At 56.4% G+C, this 20,653-nt stretch overlaps 1 protein-coding gene across 4 annotated transcripts; it reads left to right on the top strand.

Moving 5' to 3' along the window:
• Window positions 1–158: 158 nt before the first annotated feature.
• NACC1 (nucleus accumbens associated 1) lies at window positions 159–20,223 on the top strand. Of its 4 annotated transcripts, XM_025983451.2 has the most exons (8): window positions 159–324; window positions 1,078–1,170; window positions 14,528–15,496; window positions 15,648–15,821; window positions 16,415–16,520; window positions 16,620–16,717; window positions 17,326–17,581; window positions 20,035–20,223. In XM_025983451.2, exons 3-8 carry the CDS (start codon window positions 14,536–14,538, stop codon window positions 20,129–20,131), a joined length of 1,692 nt encoding a protein of 563 aa, XP_025839236.1. In that variant the 5' UTR covers window positions 159–324; window positions 1,078–1,170; window positions 14,528–14,535; the 3' UTR covers window positions 20,132–20,223. The 4 variants fall into 4 exon arrangements, with proteins under 4 accessions (XP_025839236.1, XP_072577578.1, XP_072577579.1 ...); XM_072721477.1 differs by lacking the exon at window positions 20,035–20,223 and having other exon boundaries at window positions 203–324; window positions 17,326–18,485; XM_072721478.1 differs by lacking the exons at window positions 159–324; window positions 1,078–1,170 and adding an exon at window positions 1,362–1,536.
• The last annotated feature ends 430 nt before the right edge of the window (window positions 20,224–20,653 follow it).

Below are 20,653 nucleotides of genomic sequence, written 5' to 3'. Positions count from 1 at the left end.
GAAGCCAGAAGCCCTCGAGAGGGCCCGACCCTGGCCTGGATCCATCCCCGCGACGCCGAAGCCTTTCTCACCCTCGCCCGAGGCGTCGAGGACCGAGATATTCTGGGTGCACGTTTCCCGGATTAGGACCTGGGCGTCGCCATGTTGGCACAGTGGGAGGCCAGGTCACATGATAGATTTTAGCCAATCAGTAATGCTACCTACAGTGGGTGTCCGGGATCAAAATGCACGGCGGAAAGCTCGGAAAGTAGTGTGGCTAGCCTTAATCGCTTCAGCTCCCCCGGGAGGGGACTCGTCACTCGCCCCATTTCACGGATGAGGAAGGTGAGGCGCAGAAAGGGGGCGGGAAGCGGAGAAATTCAACACCTACTGATCGGTTTCTGTGTATTGAGTGCTGCAAGCATATTATTTCGAGGAACTCTGCGGGAATAATCAAGGCTCTGAAATCAGATTTACTGAGATTGAATCTCAGCCCTGCCACATGGTCTTGGCAAGTTGCTTAAACTCTCTGGGCCTCACTTTCCTTACCTGTTAAATAAGAATGCAAATATAGAGCAAAGGTTAAACTACAGAATGCCTGGAAATTGTGCAAAACAGTCCCTCTCACGTAGTAAGGTCTCAGTAGGTTTACCTGGTGTAGGACTTGGGGAGAGCGTAGTGGTCTGCCCTGCCTGGGTTCCAATCCCAGCTCGCCTCGTCACTCGTTTTTATCCCTCTCTATGGTTTTAAGTTTGCCCATTTGCAAAATGGACAGAACTTTTTAACGTTCGTTATTGGATTGTGGGGAGTTCTAAGCGAGTTAGTGCAGGTTAAATGCCTACAACGGAATCTGGCATGGCATAAACAAAAGCGTTAACTTTTATTGTCGATTCTTGTGTCTGGGTTTGATTCCTGCCACCCGCCACCACGTATTTGCTGGTCATCTTGCGCAGTTTTTCTCAGCTCTGTGTGCCTCCCTTTCTATAAAGCGTGTCTAAGTGTGTAATGTTACTGTGACGTTTAAGCGAGATAATTCCCATAAAGAGCCTAGCACAGTGCCTGGCACAATAAATAGAACTCGTTGTTTCCATTTTACAGGAAACGAATGTTCCGAAAGGCAGAGGCACGTGTCCAAGGTCGCGGGACTAGAAGGTGGCAGGGTCGGCAGTCGAACTCTCCAGCAGAGCCCAGGTACTGGCGGGGACCCAGAGGGGCGAACGGAGAGGACGGAGATGGGAGGAAGGGGCGCGCTCGGCGCTCAGCTGGCCTGGCCTCGGGGGCGGGGCCTGGGGCGGTGCGGGGGCGGGGCCGCAGCCGCTCCTCCCCGGCCGAGTTGCGGCGGCGGCGCGACTTGCGCTCGCTCGGCGCTCGGCTGGGGCGGCCTGGCCCACAATGAATGGCCGCCGCGGCTGCCGCTGCTGCTGAGGCGGAGGCCGCGGAGGCCGCGGAGGCGGAGGCCGAGGCCCCGGCGCAGGGGGGCGCGCCCCGGGCCCAGGCCCGGCCCCAGCCGCCGCTGCGGAGCCCGCCGGGAGCCCCCGGAGCGCGGCCACGGCGCAGGTGAGGCGGCCCGCCCCAGGCCCGGTTCCGGCCTCCTCTCGCCGGGGCGGCCCGAGGGCATCCGAGGGCCGGTAGAGAGCTGAGCGGGGAGGGCCGGGGGGGGGCTCCTCGGACAGAAAAGCAGCCGGGTCTTCCGCCTGCACTATGCTCGGACCGGCGAGTGTGGAGAGGCCCGGCCCTCACTGGCGGCCTTGAGCGTCCGGTCCCGGGCCGGGCCGTGGGGCTTGGGGGTGGCGGGATTGGGCTCAGACCTCCCCCCACTCGCTCGGCGGCAGGGGGGCGCCAGGCTGGGCCAGGGCAGGTGCCGGAGGCCCGGGAAGTTGGAGGGCGAGAGGAGGGAAAGTGAGGAGGCGCCCGGGGAGGCCGGGGGGAGGGGGAGGAGGAGTCAGGCTTTGGGTCGGCCGTGTGGGGGAGGAGGGGAGAGCGGCGCGGCCGGAGGGAAACGGCCCGGAGGGGGGCGGGGAGGGGCCGGCTTGCAGGTAGTGTCCGGGCGCCGGAGGAGGTGGGTGGGTCAGGTTACAGGCCTGGGGGCGGCTGAGGAGAAGCCCAGGAAGTGGGGCAGGGTGGGTGTGGGCGGAGTTAGTTCGGGTGGGGGCGGATAGGCGATCCCAGAGGTGTTTGCAGGGGTCATATGAGGTTAGGGCTTGGAGAGATGGTGAGGGGGACGGCCAGTCACGGAGGCCATCAGGTAGGCTGAGGAACTTCTGTGGGAGCTTTGGGAGAGGGGGAAAGCAGCGCCTTTGGGCTGGTAGTGGCAGCGATACGGGGCGTCCCGAGAAACTAGTGCGCTCTAAAGGCACTTGCCATTTCTTTTCCCACCAGGTGTTAGCTCTGTGCCCGACCTAGGGTCTTTCCTCTTTTCCTCATCCCAGTTAGGCTCTGGGTCCCCGACCTACCCTTGGGGCAAGACCCCGCTGGCTTTTCCAGGGTGCTGGTCCACCCAGTGGGTGTTTGTGTGGGCAGCTTGGGAAAGTCGAGAAAATGTAGCTCGGGCATGTATATCTGCAGGGAGGCAGCCCAACTGCCCTTACCTGAGTATCTGGGTTGCTAGATTCTTTCCCCACTTGAGAGCAGAGCCTTGGGGCTTAAGCCTAAGGGATAGGACCTCACAGCCACCATCTTATACCATGGCCTCCCAGGCACCAGCTCCCCAGAGGTGAAGAACTGGAGGTGAGCCTGTAAAGCTCATTGTATCTGGGAGGCTCCTGATGGGGTGAAGGCGGGCCACTGAGGATATCAATTCTGGTACCACCTACACCCTGGCCCAGGCCTTTGGGGGTACTGGCCTCAGGGCTCTGCCTTTGGGGTGATCTTCTTGGCTCAGGCCTGATTGCTGGGAATTGATTGCTCACCACCACTGGGTCGGCTTAGGCCTTCTCCATGGTAGGAGGAACCTGAGGCTCTGAGTGGCTTGTCCCAGGCCACACTACTAGTCAGTGGCAGACTGGGATTGACTGGCCCTCAGCTCAAACCCACAGTCTCCCGGGCCGGCTTTTGAAGGGGCATGACTGGAGGAGCTCCCACTGTTCTGGATTCCCTGGTGGGAATTCTGTGCCCAGGCCTTTTCTCTTGCTCATCCCAAGGGATAGGTCAAGTACCTTTGTGGACAAAGTTTTCTTGGTGTGTTTGGGGTGGGGGTGGGGGGCTCGAAGAGTGTAAGCTTCTTTCTCAGAGGCCAGGTCACACCTTATTCCCCCCCCCCCCCAATCCCTTCCGGAAGCCAAGAGGTCAGGGGTCATGGAACTGTAGGCTGGCAAGGGGAGGCAGTCTGAGGATGGGGCCTGGCTGCAGAGCTGCATCTTGCTTTGCTTGTCTGGTTTGTCTTTTTCCTTCTTTCCCTTTTTGGTCCCCGGTCAGACCTCCACACTTTCCTTCCTTCTCTCAGGGCTAATTGTTACCATTGTGTCCTTGGGATCTTCAGCACCTGAAGCAAGAGCCACAAACTGCTGGGTTGAGTGGTATCACCCAGGCCTGGGTTTAATGATGGGTTGTCACCCTCGTTCCCTGCCTTCCCCTACTGTCCCTGTAGTTCCTAGCACTGATCCCACCTGGGCCCTGTTCCCCTTCCTCTCTCTGGCTTGCCTCCTGGTTCTGGGAGTGAGGGGAGCTGGGCCACAGCCCCACTTAAAGATACTTTTTCCTTGCCTGGTCAGGCTGAGGCTGGCTTCTGTGGCACAGGCTGGGGCTCAGGGCTGGGTACTGAGGACAGGGGGTGGGGGGGTGGCTACCTCTGGTCACGTGGTTGGAACAGGGCCAGATACTGGTGGAGACTGGCCCTGGTGTGTGGATAGCAGAGGAGGGTAGTGGCTCTGAGTTGCGCCTGGAGCTAGAGAAGGCACTCAAAAGCTGCTTTTCTGTGCAGACTAAGGGGCACACAGACCCGGGGTGCCAGAGAAGGCTAAAATAGCAAGGACAATAAGTAAAGGGACTCATGGGACAGTTTTATTTCACTAGGGTGTCGACTGTCTGCTAGGGGCCAGGGGAGCAGCCCTGAATTAGAGATCTGGGGTGGGGGGTGAGGGGGGATGGAGAATTTCAAATTGAGTGATCAGAGAAGGCTTGTGGGAGAGCTGAGCCCTGAATAAGAAGAAATCAGCCTGGTAGGGGAAGCTGGGGCAGGGAGGAGCAAATGTTCTGGGCAGAGGGGACAGCACATTGAAAGCCTTTATTGAGCATGTGCCAGCCTCCTGCCAAGTACTCTAAATATCTTGTCCTCATGAGGGAAGGACTGAGTGGTGTGAAGGTAAAGACCCTTAGTGCCATTTGCAGAAAAGCGCCCGGTCTTGGGTTCTCCTGGATCTCCCCACCGCCCCCCAGTTGAAGTGCAGACCCCTTGGCCTGCATCCAGGCCTTGTAAAGTCCGGGGCCCTGGCCAGGCAGTCGGGAGCCCCAGTGAGCCAGGCTAGGTTGCAAGGATGGCTGAGTCTCAATCGGTCTTGGAGGATTTATTGTGGGGGTGAACCTGGAGACACTGGTTTGAAGAGGGTTGGGGGTTGGTCCAGCCAGGTCTGACTCAGAGCTCATCAGGGTCAGTGCCAGCACCAGCACAAGTGATGGAGAAGGGAGCCTGTGTTTGAGGTGATGAGGAGCCTCCCGGCCTTGGAAGACAAGTTGGTGGTACTTGGGATGGCCTGTGCTCCCTCTCTGGGATCCTTTGTGTTCCTCATCACCCCCATCTCTTTCCTCCTCCTCCACACCCTGGGTGCCCATTGTCCACATTGCAGGAGCGTGCAGGCTCATCTCTTGCCTCTGCTCCTGGCCCCCTTTGGCTGAGAATGTCATCCCTCCAGCTCCCCCCTGGAGGGCCCTTTGAGCTGCAGAGGCTATGGAGTGGGATTGGTCTGGTGGCTCTTGCAGGCTGTGCCCAGTGTGTGGTTGTGGTCACCATCCCAGCTCTCCTGCGCTGCCTCCTTTGGTGAATGTCTCAGCATCCTTAGAGACCCAAGAAACTTTGGTGAGGACAGTGACTTTGTTTTCCAAATTAAGCAGGGATTGGGTAAAGGCAAGCCAACTTGTTATAGTGGAGAGGTTGATTCCACCATTAGCACCACGCTGCTCAACCATGAGACCCCGGGCAAAGGTCATAACCTTGGCATCTCCTGTTTCCTTTTCTGACAAGTGAGGACAGGCAGGCATACCTGTGTAGCAATGGTTCCCAAATCAGGAATGACTCTGCCCCCTCTTAAGGGATACTTGGGGAATGTCTGGAGACGTTTTTAGCTGTCACAGCTGAGGCTGGTACTGGCCTCTAGTGGGTGTAGAGGCCAGGGATGCTGCTCAACATCATAAAAAAAAAATGTACAGGGCAGTTCCCCACCCTAGAGGATGATCTGGCCCCAGTGGATGCAGGGTCAAGGTCAGGGGATCCTTGTGTTGCTACTATGAGGAACACAGAGGTTGGCGTATGGGGTGTTTGATGATGCTAGGAAGGCACTGGGTGGGGAACCCTCTGGAAGTCTTGCCCGATTTATCATAAAATGGCATGAGGTTCTAGGAGCTGGTGAGTAGTGTAAGATGTCTCCACTGCTGTCAGCGAGTTCACAGCCCTGCAAGGGGCTTAGGGGGACAGACAGAAGGGAAATAACTAATAATAACAGTTGGTGTTACTGCCAGTCACAGGGTAAGCACCCATGTACCCATTTTGCTTGGTGGTGTGATCTTGAAACAGCCTTGTGAGGTGGCTCCTGCTTACTCAGCCCATGTTATAGTTGGGAAGCCTGATGTCAGGGGGCCAGTACTGCTCTAGGTCAGTATTTTCTGGTGGTATAGAGGAAGGGAAGCACGGTTCTAAGCAGAAAGCTTTGAGCTTCACATAAAATAATAAGATTCGGATTCTCAAGCCCCACCAAGGGCTCACATGGCCTCCAAGCATGTCCATCTTAGGTGCCACCTGCACTGCAGCCCTACCAGCCTCCTTCCTTGGGTGCGTGTGTCCTTCAGGGCCTTGGCTCTTGAGGCTCCCTTCCCCACCCTTGGCGTGGCTGCTGCCACCAGGTCCTTTGAGACTGAAGGCACAGGGGCATAAAGGTGGGCCAGTGGGGAGGGGTAGGGCTGCTGCCCATCTCCTTCTCCTCAGAGCTGCTGCAGGCAGAGGCCAGATTCCTGAGGGCTGTGAGAAGTGGGAGGAGAGAGGGAGAAGCATTGGGCTAGACTGCTCATTCCTGGAGGTGGCAGGGAGGGGAGGAAGGGTGGAAGTGGCTGGGGGAGGCTGGGCAAAGGAGAAGGCTTTCCCCCAGGAGAGCCAAAGGAGCAGCATCCACTCTGGCCCTCAGAGGGCACCCAAGACCCCATTTCTGGAGAGGACACATCCTGTGAGGATAAAGAGCCCTAGCTCTGCTCTTGGCCTTTCTTGGCTCTGGCGTCTTTGAGCCCCAGTTTTCTCATCCACAAAATGGGTCTAAGCATGGTGGTTGCCTACCTTGGGGAGTGATGAGACCATGCAGAGCACGAGCTTGGCAGGGGCCAGCCGTGGTCAGGAAGCCTCAGCTGCTGTTACCTCCTGATTCTGGGACAGGAGCCAGATGGCCTGGGTGCAGTCCTAGGCCTTGCTCTCCTCACCCAGAAAATGGCGGGAAGAGTCATTTCTGCCTCAGAAACTAGCAAGAAGTATAAATGAGCCCTTGCCAGGTGCCAGTGCACAGTAGGGGCAATGTAAATGCTAATTGCCAGCTATCACCCTGTTACAATCCTGTTACCCACCGAGGATTTAATGGCAGCATTTTGGGGAAAAAGAAAATGAATCAAATGTGCACCTACTTTAAAAAATGCCAACAAAAAAAAAAAAAAAAATGCCAACAGTAGGGGGACGCCTGGCTGGCTCAGTTGAAGGAGCATGCTACTCTTAATCTTGGGGACTCTTAACCTTGGGGTTGTGAGTTCAAGTGCCATCTTGGTTGTAGAGATTACTTTAAAAGAATAAAAATTAAAAGTTAAAAAAAACGCCAACAGTAGGGATCTGTACAGTCAGATAACACTTTGTTCTTTGCTAACAAATGTTTGCCTAAGCTGCCTTCCAATTCAGCTCCTGCAGAGGGTCCGAATGGCTATGGGCTAAGAAGGCTCCTGGAGCAGCCTTGGGATGTGTTGCCCCTCCCCCCCCACCTTTACTCTGACCTCATGTTGAGCTGCATGAAGGATTGTAGGACTCTCCAAGGGCCTTTGGTCCTTGGGATTGGTCGTTTCCCTTAATTGGCTGACACGTCATTGAGCAGCTTACCACTTCCCTGGAAAGTCAGCTGGAAAGACAGTCCCTGGTGGTGGTGCACATCTGTACCCTTAGCTCCTGCTGCCTGGAGAATTTGGAACCCTTTCCGAACCACTGGCAGTTTCCACTCCCACTCCCAGGAATCGCTCTGCCAAGCACTTCCAGTTCAAGCCTCCTGCATTCCAGCATGGTCCGGTGGTTTATGAGCAGTTGGTGGGAATCCATAATTCAGTGACACTGAGCCCAGAGCGGGACCCTGACTGCAGGCCACGCACCTGGTGTGGCTCTCAGGGGAGGGCACCCATCTGCACAGCACCCTCCACACTGGCCCCAGTGACTCTCCCTGTGGTGTGGGTGGCACTCCTGCCCAGCTCAGAGACCTCTGCCTCTGCTGAACACCACTGTTTTAGTCATGCTAATGTGCAACAGAACAGGGAGTTAGGTTGGAAGTAATGGAAGTAATTCTTCATTCCACAAACAACTACTGAGTCCCTGTTGTGTGCTGATCCGGTCCTAACGGCAGCGGACACTGCAGTATGAACCAGACAGGCGGCCGTTCTGCCCTGAGAGAGCTGACACAAGCCAGAGACACATCTAATTAGACCGTAGGAAGCACCAAGGAGGAAAAATCAAGCCAGAGAAGCACAGGAATTGGGGTTGGGAGAGATTCTATTCTGCCTTTGGAAGTTCGAGCTAGGTGAGTGGGAGGATTTCAAGCCCTGTTGCCATCTCAGGGACAGCATTCTAGGAAGTCTGAGAGCCGGGGCTGAGAACTGGTTTTAAAAGTGTTTGGGATCGAATCCGAGGGTCTTGACTCAAGCAAAGAGGGCTAGAACTGGTAAGAGCTACGGCCAGCGGACTGGGGTTGGTGACACCAACTCAGGTGGGATATATGCAGGTCCAGGACCCACAGGAAATTGAGACCAGGCATTCCATGGGGGGGTTGTAGATGAGTGGATGTTACTTCAAGCCTGACTTTGAGTCAGCCTGCCATAGCAAAATGCCAAGGATGGGGTGGTTTAAGCAACAGACGTTGCTCACAGTTCTGGAGGCTGGAAGTCCGAGATGAAGTAAGTCTGCTTAGAGAGAGATCTCTCTAAGGACACCAGTCCTAGCACATTAGGGCCCCACTCTTACGTTCTAGTTTAATCTTAATTACCTCCTAAAGACTCTTTCCAAATATAGACATGTTGGGGGTTAGGATTTCAACACATGCATTGGGGCAAGGGGCATAGTTAGATCCAGAGCAGATCCCTGAATCTCTGGGTTCAATTTCTGGGAAGAGAGAGTTGACCAAGGATTAAGCCCTGAATCAGCTTTATTTATCTTCACTTTCTGGAAGGACTATGCCTGCTTCACCCTTGGGATTCTGCATGACTTCCCTGTACATTGATGGCTAGGCTCCCATTCCACCACTACCTCATTAGATCTGTCGTCCCCCGCCAGATTTCAGCTATAATGCCACCTCTTCTGGGCAAGATCAGAAGCCCTGGGGCAGCCCCGGTGGCCCAGCGATTTAGGGCCGCCTTCAGCCCCTGGCGTGACTCTGGAGACCCAGGATCAAGTCCCACATCGGACTCCCTGCATGGAGCCTGCTTCTCTCTCTGACTGTATCTCTGCCTCTCTCTGTGTGTCTCATGAATAAATAATTAAAATCTTTAAAAAAAAAAAAAAAAAAAGAAAGAAAGAAAGAAATCAGAAGCCCAGGTATGCAGCACATTGGTCTGTGTGACTTTGGATATATGGCCACATTCCCCATCAGACCATGAGCCCTTGGAGGCAGCCCTTGTCTCAGTGCTGGCCTGCCCCGGGCTCCCCAGCACTTCATGCCCCAGGCCGACGCTTAGCAAATATTTGTTGAGTGACTTGGGAGGTCATGGAAACCGTGTGCTGGGCCCTTGCATCTCGCTGGGAGAACTGCTCACGTTTGGGGCCAGGCACTAGCAATGCTAGGAGGGTCCCCTTGGCCCTGTGTAGGGTTGGGGGCTGCCCCTTCCCTTGGGGGGTTCTGAGGACCCCAGAAGTTGAGCAGGCTAATATGCCAAGTTGTGAGGAGAGAAGATTCCAGAGGTTTTCTGCCCTAAGGGCGTCTATAGTCAAGTGGGATTTAGTGTTCTCAGAGGTAAGCATAAGGGCACTGGATGGGTGGTGGGGAGAATGTGCAGAAGAGGGATATCTTCTCTAGTCTGGAGAATTCTCAGAGCCAGGGGGTGACAGGGTGGAAGAGGAGGATGTGGGTGGTGGGAGGAAAGGGGTCCTTGGGGCAGGGTATGCAGTTTGGGGAAAGACCTGTCTGAGGTAAGAGAGCTGTGCAGTGTGCTTGGTGGGGACAGAAATGTTGGCCGATTTAGAGACCCCCTAACTGTGGCTCCATCACATCTCTTCCTAAGGTAGCAGGTGACCTAAGCCAGGTACCAGATACTTCAGACCTGGTTTTTCTGGGTGTGCATTGTGGTTCCGTGGTCTCTCCCTCACAGGGCAGGTGTGGGCTAGGGGCTTCGGCCAGGGCAGCTCTTCCCTTCTGAGGTCCAGGGGACCAGATTAGGTTAGCTGCCCAGGGACAAAAGGAGGGAGGGGAGCCTGGGGGTGGTCTGTGGCCAAGCTTCTAAAACCAGCCATGGCCACGCCTTCCCCATCCTCGGAAGGGCAACAAGACTACAAAGGGTCAAGACCTGCCACCCCACTCCTCTGCACTGATTGGTTGGGCCATTTAACTGTCTCCCTCACCCTCCCAAATTGTTAATCAAGGGCTTCAAAGCCCTGGGTGCTGGGCTCTGAGGCTGGGGTTCACAAGGCTTGGGGGGACCCCAGCCCGACTGTTGGGTGCCTCTCACCTTCGGAGGCCCTTTCCAGTGTGTGTTCCTCCTTCTTACCCCAGGAACCTCAGCGCTCCTGTTGCTGAGCTTCCCCTGAGCAGCCATCCTCTGCTGACTCCCAGTGAGTGGTCAGGCCCTGAAGTCCAGCTTTCCGGGAAGGAGGAGGGCAGCACTTCAGTCCCCGCCTATAAAGTGGGGCAGTCCTAGCACCTACCGTGGAGGGGACCCTGAGGAGAACGCCTGCCGCAGCACCTGGCACACACCACACACAGCTGGGAGCACCCCTCAGAATGCCCTCTGCAACTCCTGGGTGCAGCTGCCGCTTCCCAAACTGGAGTCGTTTATTCTTGCCTTGGTGCCACCTCTTCACAGCTGCTCATCCCTGGGTCTGACTTCTGCTCTCTGTCCCTGCTGCTGCCACCTGTCCCTGCCACTGGCCCAGCCCTGTGTCTCACCTGTTTTCCTTCTCCATCCTGCTGTTCAGAGTTCTCCCTAGGCTGGTCTGGGCCTGCATCTCCCTTGCCCCAAGCTTCCCACTGCTCCGTCAGGAACATTGGTTCTCACCAGGCCAGGCACACACTCCCACACCCTTCCCAGCAGCTGGTCTTCCCAACGCTGGTCTCCTGGCGGGGGTGGGGGTGGGGGGGTCCTCCATACTACACTTCACTCCTTCCTGCCCCAGACTTTTGGTTGCCCTTTGTCCCCCTATCTTTGTCTCACTCCCAGAGTCCGCCCCTCAGTGACACCCTCGCCCCGGTTGTATCACTCCCTGTCTCTCCACCAGCCAACTGCATGCGGAAGCAGCCAGTCTTTAGAGCTATATACCTTGTGCCTTGCAGTTTACTGAGGTGCGTTGGATGAATGAGTCCCCGTTTACAGATGAACAAACCAAGGCAAAGAGTTGAGGGGCTGGCATCTGAAATCAGGTCTGGGGTTGAGTGGGTGCTCTGACTCTACTGCAGGCCTCTCCTGCCTTGGTCCTGCCTCCCCCCTTATAGTATGAGCCTTCCAAGCTAGGGTCTAGAGCTCTCCTTTGGGACTGAAATCTAGCCTCTCCTTTGACCCCCTTGACTCTGGTCACTTGGACCCCAGTACCTGGAGTACCTTCATTTTAGCAGCTTAGGAGTCAGGTCGGGCTTTCAGGCCTGTGGAGTGGACTCTCTGGGCTCTGTCCTCCCACTCCCACTCCTACACTCTGCTTCAGTTTCTCCTATCTCCACACAGAGGGCCAGCTCCTAGCCCATCTGGCCCTGAGTTTGAGCCCCTGGAAGGGGTGTGCTGCCTTCCAATGGGGGAGTCCCTGTCTCCACCCCACATATGGCCCTATTTTTTTTTTTTTCTGGAGGTGACCGTGATTTTGACGATGACAAGGATGTGGAGGCTGGCATAGCCAAGGGAAGTCACAAGTTTCAGTGCCCACACAGACCCTGGTTTGAATCTTGTCCCTACTATATACTGACTAATGACCTCAGAACAGTTCTTAACTTCCCCATGGCCTCAGTTTTCCCATCTCAGAATTGAGGGTATGAAATCGGCCCCTTCTATCTGCTAAAAGGGTTCAGAGAACTGCTTCCTGCAAGTCAGCAGTCAGCTCTTTGGTAGCATGGGGACCAGGAGGGGCAGGGCCTGCCCGTGTCTCCCTCAGGTAGCAACTTCCTGAGGACAAACTGAAATTGCATGGATCTGGTTGGCCTTATCAATATTTGTTTCCAAACGGAGAAGTAGAGATTTGGAGTTCTTGCTCTCAGGAGTGAGTTGGTTCATGAGTGCATGGCTGCTTTTATTTGTGCAGCCTTCTTTGAACCACATAGGGTGCCAGCTTCCATTGTGTCCCAGTGCTCAGCCTGTGGAAGCAGCTCAGAATAGACTCACCAGTGAATGAAAAATGTGAAAGATGCATGAAAGCTAATCTGGGAATGGGAAACAGCCGGGGGCTCTAGTTGGTACTTGCCCCAGGGCCTTTGCACACCTGCTTCCCTCCTTTCTCATCAGCCTGACTCTTCTCATACCCACCCTGCCCATTCAGGACCACTGCCTTGTATATTTTATAGAATTGCAGGGAACTCAACTTTTACTATGGGTGCAATTATAAAGCCACACTGTCCTTCAAAGCCCACACTGTCCTTTGAGTGCCCTCAAAGTATTGGACATGCCCAGTTTGGGATCGGAATGTGCACTGATGGAATAGGCTGTGATGCAGAAGTTCACATTTGAGGAGTGCCTGAGCAGGGTCACAGACAGTTCCTTTTTTGGGGGGGTAAGATTTATCACTTATTTTAGAGAGTGGAGGAGGCGCAGAGGGAAAGGGAGAGACAATCCCAGGCAGACTTTGTGCTAAGGATGGAACCCCACGCGGGGCCTGACCCTGGACCTGGAGAACATGACCCAAGCCAAAACCAAGAGAAAGGTGCTCAACTGACTGCACCACCCAGGCGCTCCACACAGACTGTTCCTTAAATTTTCATTTCTAACCTCCCTCCAAAACTTGGGGGTTAATCTGCATAAATTGGATGTGTATGGTGTGATTTTACACATCTTTATTTTAAAATATTAACCTATTTTTGTAAATAAGCCAACTTCAAAATTCAAAACATCCAGAATGTTCATGGCAAGTATGGGTTCTTCCTTCCTCAGCCTAATTGAGCTGCACGTACCATGGAGTCCATTTAAGGTGTATAATTGAATGGTTTTTTAGTACAGTTGACCCTTGAACGACAAGTGGGTTAGGGTGCTAACAACACCCCCCCACCAATGTGCAAGCGAAGTTAAAAGTCCATGTATATAACTTTTGACTCCCCAAAAACTTAACAGTTCACTGTTGACTGTAAGCCTTACTGATAACATAGTCAATTAACGCGTATTTTGTATGTTATGTGTTATATACAGTAAAGTAAACAGAAGGAAAAAAATGTTACTAAGAAAATCATAAGGAAGATTTGCTGGGTGGCTCAGTGGTTGAGTGTCTGGCTTTGGCTCAGGGCGTGATCCCGCAACCCCGGGATTGAGTCCGGCATGGGGCTTCCTGCTTCTCTCTCTGCCTATGTCTCTGCCTCTCTGTGTCTCTCATGAATAAATAAATCAAATCTTTAAAAAAAAAAAAGATGCAACTCTTGATCTTGGGGTTGTGAGTCCAAACCCCACACCTTGGGTATAGACATTATTTAAGAAACAAAAGGAAGAAAATCATAAGGAAGAGAAAATACATTTACAGTACTGAACTATTGAAAAAATTTCTGTGTATAAGTGGGCCTACACAGTTCAAAGCCGTGTTGTTCAAAGATCAACTCTTCAGATTGTGTGCACATGACCACAATTTTAGACCATTTTTTATTAAGGCAAGAAGGAACCCCCGCATCCTTCTGCTCACCACCCCACACCCCACCTAGCCCTTGGCAACCACTAGTCCGCTTTTTTTTTGCTCCAGATTTGCCTGTTTGGGACATCTTATATAAGCGGGATCACGTAACACACAGTCCTTTTGTCTGCCTTATATTTAGCATATTGTTTTCAAGGTTCACCCATAATAGCATGTATCATCCTTTATATGGCTGAATAATATTCCATTGTATGACAGGACCATATTTTATTTAGCTTTTCACCAGTCGATGGACCTTGGGGTTGCATCTGTCTTTTTTGGCAATTGTGAATGGTGCCATCAACATTCACGTACAGGTTTTTCTGTGGATATAGGTGTTCATTTCTCCTGGGTATAATAAATCTAAGGAAAGGAATTGCTGGGTCATATGGTAATTTCATGTTTAATCATTTGAGGAACTGCCAGACTGTTTTCCATAGCAACTGCACCATTTTACATTCCCACCAGCAGTGTAGGAGGATTCCGATCTCCTCCTTGCCAACACTTGTTGTCTGTCTTTTTTATTCTATCCAGCCTCGCTGGTATGAAATGGTGTTTCATTGTGCTTCAGATTTGCATTTCCCTGATGACCAGTGATGTTCTCATGCTGCTTCAAAGAGTTTCTTGAGTGGTCATTCAGTCATTCGGCCATTGGTGGTTGGGGGGGTCACCTGGTCACCACTTGGACGCGGTGTGAAAAATCAGATGCCCCTGACCCCCTTGGTGTTTTGAGGCCGGTGTCTTGCAGTTACCCTTCGTGTGTAGTGCTGGTGATGGTTAATGTTCACGGGATGCTCACCGTGTTAACTCACTCATTTAGTCTTGAAGCACACACGTGTGTGCATGCTTTTGCCCCCCTGTCTGCAGGGGACAGCCGCGGCCACCCAGTTCTGTAGCTGCCTTAACTGATTCGACAGTCTGTCGTAGAGGCTGGAACTGAGGGCGTGGGTGGCTCCGGGCAATTCTCACAACCACGGCAAATTCCACCATGTGGATGTCTGCTCCCATGTGTCTCCCTACGGCAGATGAGGCTTGTGAGAGAGGTGGGGGGCGATGGGGAATGAGGCTGCTGCCTGACATCGTCCCCCTGTTCGTCTCCCCCTGTCCCCCGCGCAGCTGCCGCCATGGCCCAGACCCTGCAAATGGAGATCCCGAACTTTGGCAACAGCATCCTGGAGTGTCTGAATGAGCAGCGGCTGCAAGGCCTGTACTGTGATGTGTCTGTGGTCGTCAAGGGCCATGCCTTTAAAGCCCACCGGGCTGTGCTTGCTGCCAGCAGCTCCTACTTCCGGGACCTGTTCAACAGCAGCCGGAGTGCAGTGGTGGAGCTGCCGGCCGCTGTGCAGCCCCAGTCCTTCCAGCGGATCCTCAGCTTCTGCTACACGGGCCGGCTGAGCATGAACGTGGGTGACCAGTTCTTGCTCATGTACACGGCCGGCTTCCTGCAGATTCAGGAGATCATGGAGAAGGGCACCGAGTTCTTCCTCAAGGTGAGCTCCCCCAGCTGTGACTCACAGGGCCTGCACGCTGAGGAGGCCCCATCGTCCGAGCCCCAGAGCCCCGTGGCTCAGACGTCAAGCTGGCCAGCCTGTGGCACCCCGCTGCCCCTGGTGTCCCGTGTCAAGACGGAGCAGCAGGAGTCGGACTCCGTGCAGTGCACACCTGTGGCCAAAAGGCTGTGGGACAGCAGCAGCAGTGGCGGTGGCAATGGCAGCCGCAAGATGGCCAAGTTCTCCACACCGGACCTGGCTGCCAACCGGCCGCCCCAACAGGCCCCAGTGGTGGCGGCAGCACAGCCTGCCGGTGTGGCTGTGGCAGCGGCTGCAGGGGCTGGCGCTGGGCAGCCTGCTGGGGGGGCGGCAGCAGCAGCAGCGGTGGCGGCAGCAGGGGGTGTGGTGAGTGGGCCCAGCACGTCAGAGCGGACCAGCCCGGGCACCTCGAGCGCCTATACCAGCGACAGCCCTGGCTCCTACCACAATGAGGAGGATGAAGAGGAGGACGCAGGCGAGGAGGGCACAGATGAGCAGTACCGGCAGATCTGCAACATGTACACCATGTACAGCATGATGAATGTTGGCCAGACAGGTGAGGTGCCTGCCCTGCCCTGCTCCGCCCCCCCCACACCCCCCAGCCCGGTCCCTGCCCCCACCACCTGCCCCCCCCCCCCCCCCCCCCCCCCCCCCCCGGCTGCCCTGCAGTTCCTGTCCCTGACACATGCTGCTTTCTGCCCCCGAAGCCGAGAAGGTGGAGGCCCTCCCCGAGCAGGTGGCCCCTGAGTCCCGGAATCGCATCCGGGTGCGGCAAGACCTGGCATCTCTCCCGGCTGAGCTCATCAACCAGATTGGCAACCGCTGCCACCCCAAGCTCTACGATGAGGGTGACCCCTCTGAGAAGCTGGAGCTGGTGACAGGTGGGCCAGCCTCACTTCCTCCCCAGATTCCCTGCCTCCTCCCACTGTGGGCCCCTGTGCCCTCTGAGCCAGTGGCTTTGGGGATGGTGGTTAGGAGCCAAACACAGGGGCCAGCCCCAGCCCCGCTGCCACCCACTGGCTATGTACTAAGGCAGCTGACAGCCCTTGGCATTGCTACGTGCCAAAGACTGGCCTCCAGGTTTCCAGCCCAGAGGCTGGTATGAGTGTTGGCTGGCATTGTTGGCCACCCGCGTACCTTAGCAGCTTCATGGGGTGGTTGGAGGGATAACTAACACAGTGGTTAAGAATCTTGGCTCTTGGTGGCAGGGTGCCTCAGTGTGAGCTTCCACTGCCTGTTCTTTTTGATGCCCAGGTGGTTGTGTGGGCAAAAGCCACATATGTGCAAGCCAGGCCCGGCCTGTTGTAGGTGCTCGTGGACAGTGGCACCACCATCTGTCCTTTCCTGATCGCTGACAAGGCCATGCTGGGGCGAGTTATCAGGGAATGTCTTGGTGGGGCCCAGGCCAGGGCCCGGCCAAGTGGGGAACGTGGCAGTTTGGGGCCCCCGGCCACCCTCCTGCTCCCCACTCCAGGCACCAATGTGTACATCACGAGGGCGCAGCTCATGAACTGCCATGTCAGCGCGGGCACGCGGCACAAGGTCCTGCTGCGGCGCCTCCTGGCCTCCTTCTTTGACCGGTGAGGCCCTCACAGACCCCGGATGGAGGGGAGGGGGCTGCCCTATCCTCCCCCACCACAGGGGGGCCTGACTCCCCTCCCTCATGTCCCCCACCTCAGGAATACACTGGCTAACAGCTGTGGCACCGGCATCCGCTCTTCCTCCAACAATCCCAGCCGCAAACCGCTGGACAGTCGCGTCCTTCACGCTGTCAAGTGTGAGTGTCTGGCCTTCTGGAATCAGGCTGGGGTGGGGTCTGAGGCAAGCAGATGGTCCTTTCTTGTGTTGGCCCTGATAGGTGGGTGGAGGGTGGTGTTAAGGAGGATTCTGAAGCTCAGTCTGGGCTTGTTGAGAAGAGGCCTGTGATTGGTTAGATGTTTCTTCATTTGGTATGAGATTTCTTCATAGTGGTGGGTTGGAGGGGGTGGCACTTAAGCCTATGTCAGATGTGGGGATGGGCGAGGGGGAAAGGTCCTGCAGTAGTCACTGAGGTGATAAAGCAGGAAGGCCCCAGCCATTTGTCAGGAGGGAAGTCTAGGTTTTCACATGGAATCTCCCCATTCCTAGATTCTGGCAAATGACCCAGGTTTTTCAAGGGGTCATCCCCAAACCTCACACATGGCTGACCTCAGTCAGGCACGGGGCCAGCTGATGTGGTTTAGCATCCTGGCTTGCGAGTCCTCCTTTCTGTCACTTCTGAGGGGAGTTTGGGGTGGCATGCATGTCTGCACACGTTTGGGGATTAAGGAGCCATGTGGCTGATCTGTCGTTGAGGTGAGAGGCCAGGGCCGAGCTCTGCCTGAGGCACCCACTCTATCTTCACAGACTACTGCCAGAACTTTGCTCCCAACTTCAAGGAGAGCGAGATGAACGCCATCGCAGCTGACATGTGCACCAATGCCCGCCGTGTCGTCCGGAAGAGCTGGATCCCCAAGCTCAAGGTGCTCATGGCCGAGGGCGATGCCTACACCACCTTCATCAGCGACACGGGCAAGATCGAGCCGGACATGATGGGCGTGGAGCACAGCTTCGAGACGGCCAGCCACGACGGCGAGGCCGGCCCTTCGGCCGAGGCCCTCCAGTAACTACCACCGGACCCTCCCCGCGGGGCCGTCACACTCCCCTCCTTCCCCGGTCACACCCGCCCACCATCTTGGTCACGAGCTACTGTCTGTCCCTTCCCTGGACCCGCGGGGGGTGCTGCATGCTCCCAGCCCCTCTGCCTTCCCTCCATCCCACCTTCCGCCCCCCATCCGAGCGGGCCGGGAGAGGGCAGCAGCTGGTGCGAGCTCTGCGCTGCTGTCTCTAGCGCACTCGGGTGCAGTTGGGGAGCTTCCGCTCCTCCTCTCCTAACCCCCAGCAGTGGTCTCCCCACTCACCAGGCCAGGTGGGGAGGGGCCGGCCTGGGGGGGCTCAGGAAGGCCCCCTCCCCAGGGTTCTCAGGACCCCTCCTGCCACCACCTCCCAGTGCTTCCATGTTTCCAAAAGCGCCTTCCTGTCTCCCTCGTCTGTCCCTGCACCTGGGGGCTGGGGTAGGCGAGGCTGAGGGGACTGCCCATTTCACAGCCGAGGGACCCCGGGCTCAGAGCAACTCCACGACTGACCTAAGGTGGTGGGCGGTGGCAGGCCCAGTGCCCTTCTCTCTCCCTGACCCTTCGCCCACCTCTGTTGCCCCCACCTGTCCCCTGGGGCCTGAGAGGGGCAGGTCCTGAGTGGAGGGCTCTTGGGGGCCTGCTGAAGGTCTCTGCGAATAGAACGAGAGGTTTCCTGGGCTCACAGAAGTGTGTGCGTGTGTGTATGCGTGCGTGTGTGTGTGTGTGTGCGCGCGCACACGTGTGTAGAAGTTTTGCTTTTAAACAAATGAAGATATGAGAGGCAGTAGGGCCAGGGCTGGAAGCCAGGGGAGCAGGCTGGGGGGCTGCTGCCCTTCCCCCCTCCCCCACCCCCTGTACATACTTTTTAAAGCATTTTTTTAGCTAATGAAATATTGAAGTATAAGATTCCTTTTATTTTTCAAACCAACGGGACTGTGTCGGATGTCCCCTTCGGTCCCCGGGGACAAGGCAGCCAGGACGGGGTGGGGGCTGGGGGCAGGCTGAGTGTGTGTGTGTGTGTGTAGTGTGGGTGCGCATTTCTGAGGCGAGAACTCGGCCAGGCCTCTGCTGGGGCTCCCGTGGGTCTGACTAGGTCCCCTCTCGCTCCGTTGCTTCCCAGCAGGGCTCCATTTGAAGGGTGGCCCTGGCCTTGGCCCATTGGCTGAGCCCAGCTTCTTGGGGACAAGGCAGGGCCCGCTTCCATTGTTAGCAGTTTGCAGAATTTTCTCTAACCATTCCTCTTTCTGTCCTTGCCCAGCGCGAGGGGTTTTGTTTTGTTTTTTTTTGAGTTTTACATGTGAACTCTGGAGGGTTCTCTTTTTTATTCCCTGTCCCCCCACACTGGGTGTCGTTTCTTTACAATTTTACCTTTTTTCCCTCCAGCCCTGGTCCCACTGCCTCTCATCTCCTCCCCGATCTGACTGGCCCATTGCTCCCATTGCTCCCAGCAGCCTCTCCAGAGGCAGGGGGATGGCGGGAGGTGGGGGGTGGGGGTGGGGGCGGGGGTGGCCAGCCCTGACGGGACCCTTGGAATCTGATTTGGAGGCTTCCCCCACCACCCAGCAGCCCCCACTGGTCTGACATCTTGTGGGGGTGGGGGTGCCTGGTCTGGCTGGGGTCCTGGCTCTCAGCTGGCATGGCCCGGCCCCTGCACCTTAGTCCTCAGCTGGCTCAGTGTCTGGGGGGGAGTCGACACCCCAGCGAAAGCACAAGCACCTTAGTCGCACCTCCCCCACGCCCTCGTCCTGGCCTTGACATCCTACCCCAGCATCGATCCCAAAGCACAATATCCTGGTCACTTGGCAAGCTGCCGGGCCGGCCGAGGCCGAGGGGCCGGCTGGGGCTCCAGCCAGACCCTACAAGGAAGGAGTCCCTAGGCGCTCCCCTCCTTCAGGCCTTAGCAGGGGCCAGCTCTCTGGGACTGGGGTCTTCTCCCTCCCCGCATCTTTGTCCTGGAGGCCCCTGCCCAGCCCCTCCCTGCCTTGTCCTTGGGTGGGGCTTGCCCCTGCCCCTCCTCCAAGCCCCTGCAGCACTGGGTTGGGTGGCAGAGCCCCCTCATTTCAGGGACCCCAGGAGGTGCCCCTGGCTCCCGGGACTGTGTGTTGGGGGGAGGGGCCGGGCAGGGGCACAGGGGAGGAAACTCCTCACCAGGAGAGCCAAAGACAGGGTTGTGCCTTACCCCAGGAGCCACCCCTGCGCCCCTCCCTCCCGCCCTGCCCTCCCCACCTCCCCACCTCCCCACCTCCTGGGCGGCCTGCTGCTTTTCCTTCTCGCCCTGCCCTGCCCTGCCCTGCTCTGAGCTGCATGGTTCCCCCAACCCCGGGCAGCCCAGGGAGGAGCACGAATGGAGAATCACCGACCAACGCAAAAAAAAAAAAAGACTGTGGGGCCCCCCCCTTCACCTCCCCCGGCCGCCCACTCACCCGCCTCTTTCACGCAGGACAGACCGCCCGCCCTGTCCGTGTGAAGTGCCAACGCCCTCCCCGCCCTGGGCCGACCCCCCACTCCCCGGGCCCGTAAGTGAGATTGCACATTAACTACTGTAAGGAGAGGAGCCGCACTGGGAAATGTGAACCATGAGAATATCAGTGACACTGATGAGGAGAATAAACGAAACGCCTTTGTAACAGCCCTGCTGCATGCTGCTCTGTGGGTGCGCGGGGCTCAGGAAGGGACAGCCACTGAGCACTAGGGCTCAGTGGGCTTGGGGAACAGCCGTTCTGGACATCCCATCTCAGAACCTTGGTGTGAGGGGGGAGGGGCAGCATGCCCCTTTCAGATGGGGGAACTGAGGCTCAAATCCAAGCTGGGGTAGGTAGCTTCCACTTGGAATGGTACCTTGCCGGCTCAGTCGGTAGAGCACAGGACTCTTCATCTCAGGGTCATGAGTTTGAACCCCATGTTGAATGTGGAGCCTACTTTAAATAAGTGGCTTCCACTCACAACACCCTCCTCCTGGCTACCCAAGTATGTAGAGGCATGTCGCCCCAGGGCCGTTCCGGGTGAGCATGGGCCCTAGGTCCTGCGTCAGGGTCCCACAGAATCACGTCTGGGAAGGG

This window comes from Vulpes vulpes, chromosome 9, assembly GCF_048418805.1.
Source record: "Vulpes vulpes isolate BD-2025 chromosome 9, VulVul3, whole genome shotgun sequence".
Lineage (NCBI taxonomy): Eukaryota > Metazoa > Chordata > Mammalia > Carnivora > Canidae > Vulpes > Vulpes vulpes.
The sequence above is the reverse complement of the archived record's forward strand: the minus strand, read 5'-3'. Positions and strand labels throughout refer to the sequence as shown.

Excerpts from the sequence above, each read along its gene's own strand:
- NACC1 (XM_025983451.2), top strand. The coding sequence starts at position 14,536 with ATGGCCCAGACCCTGCAAATGGAGATCCCGAACTTTGGCAACAGCATC. Across the intron at positions 15,497-15,647 it reads GATGAATGTTGGCCAGACAG|CCGAGAAGGTGGAGGCCCTC; the intron begins GTGAGGTGCCTG and ends CTGCCCCCGAAG. Across the intron at positions 16,521-16,619 it reads CTGGCCTCCTTCTTTGACCG|GAATACACTGGCTAACAGCT; the intron begins GTGAGGCCCTCA and ends CCCCCACCTCAG.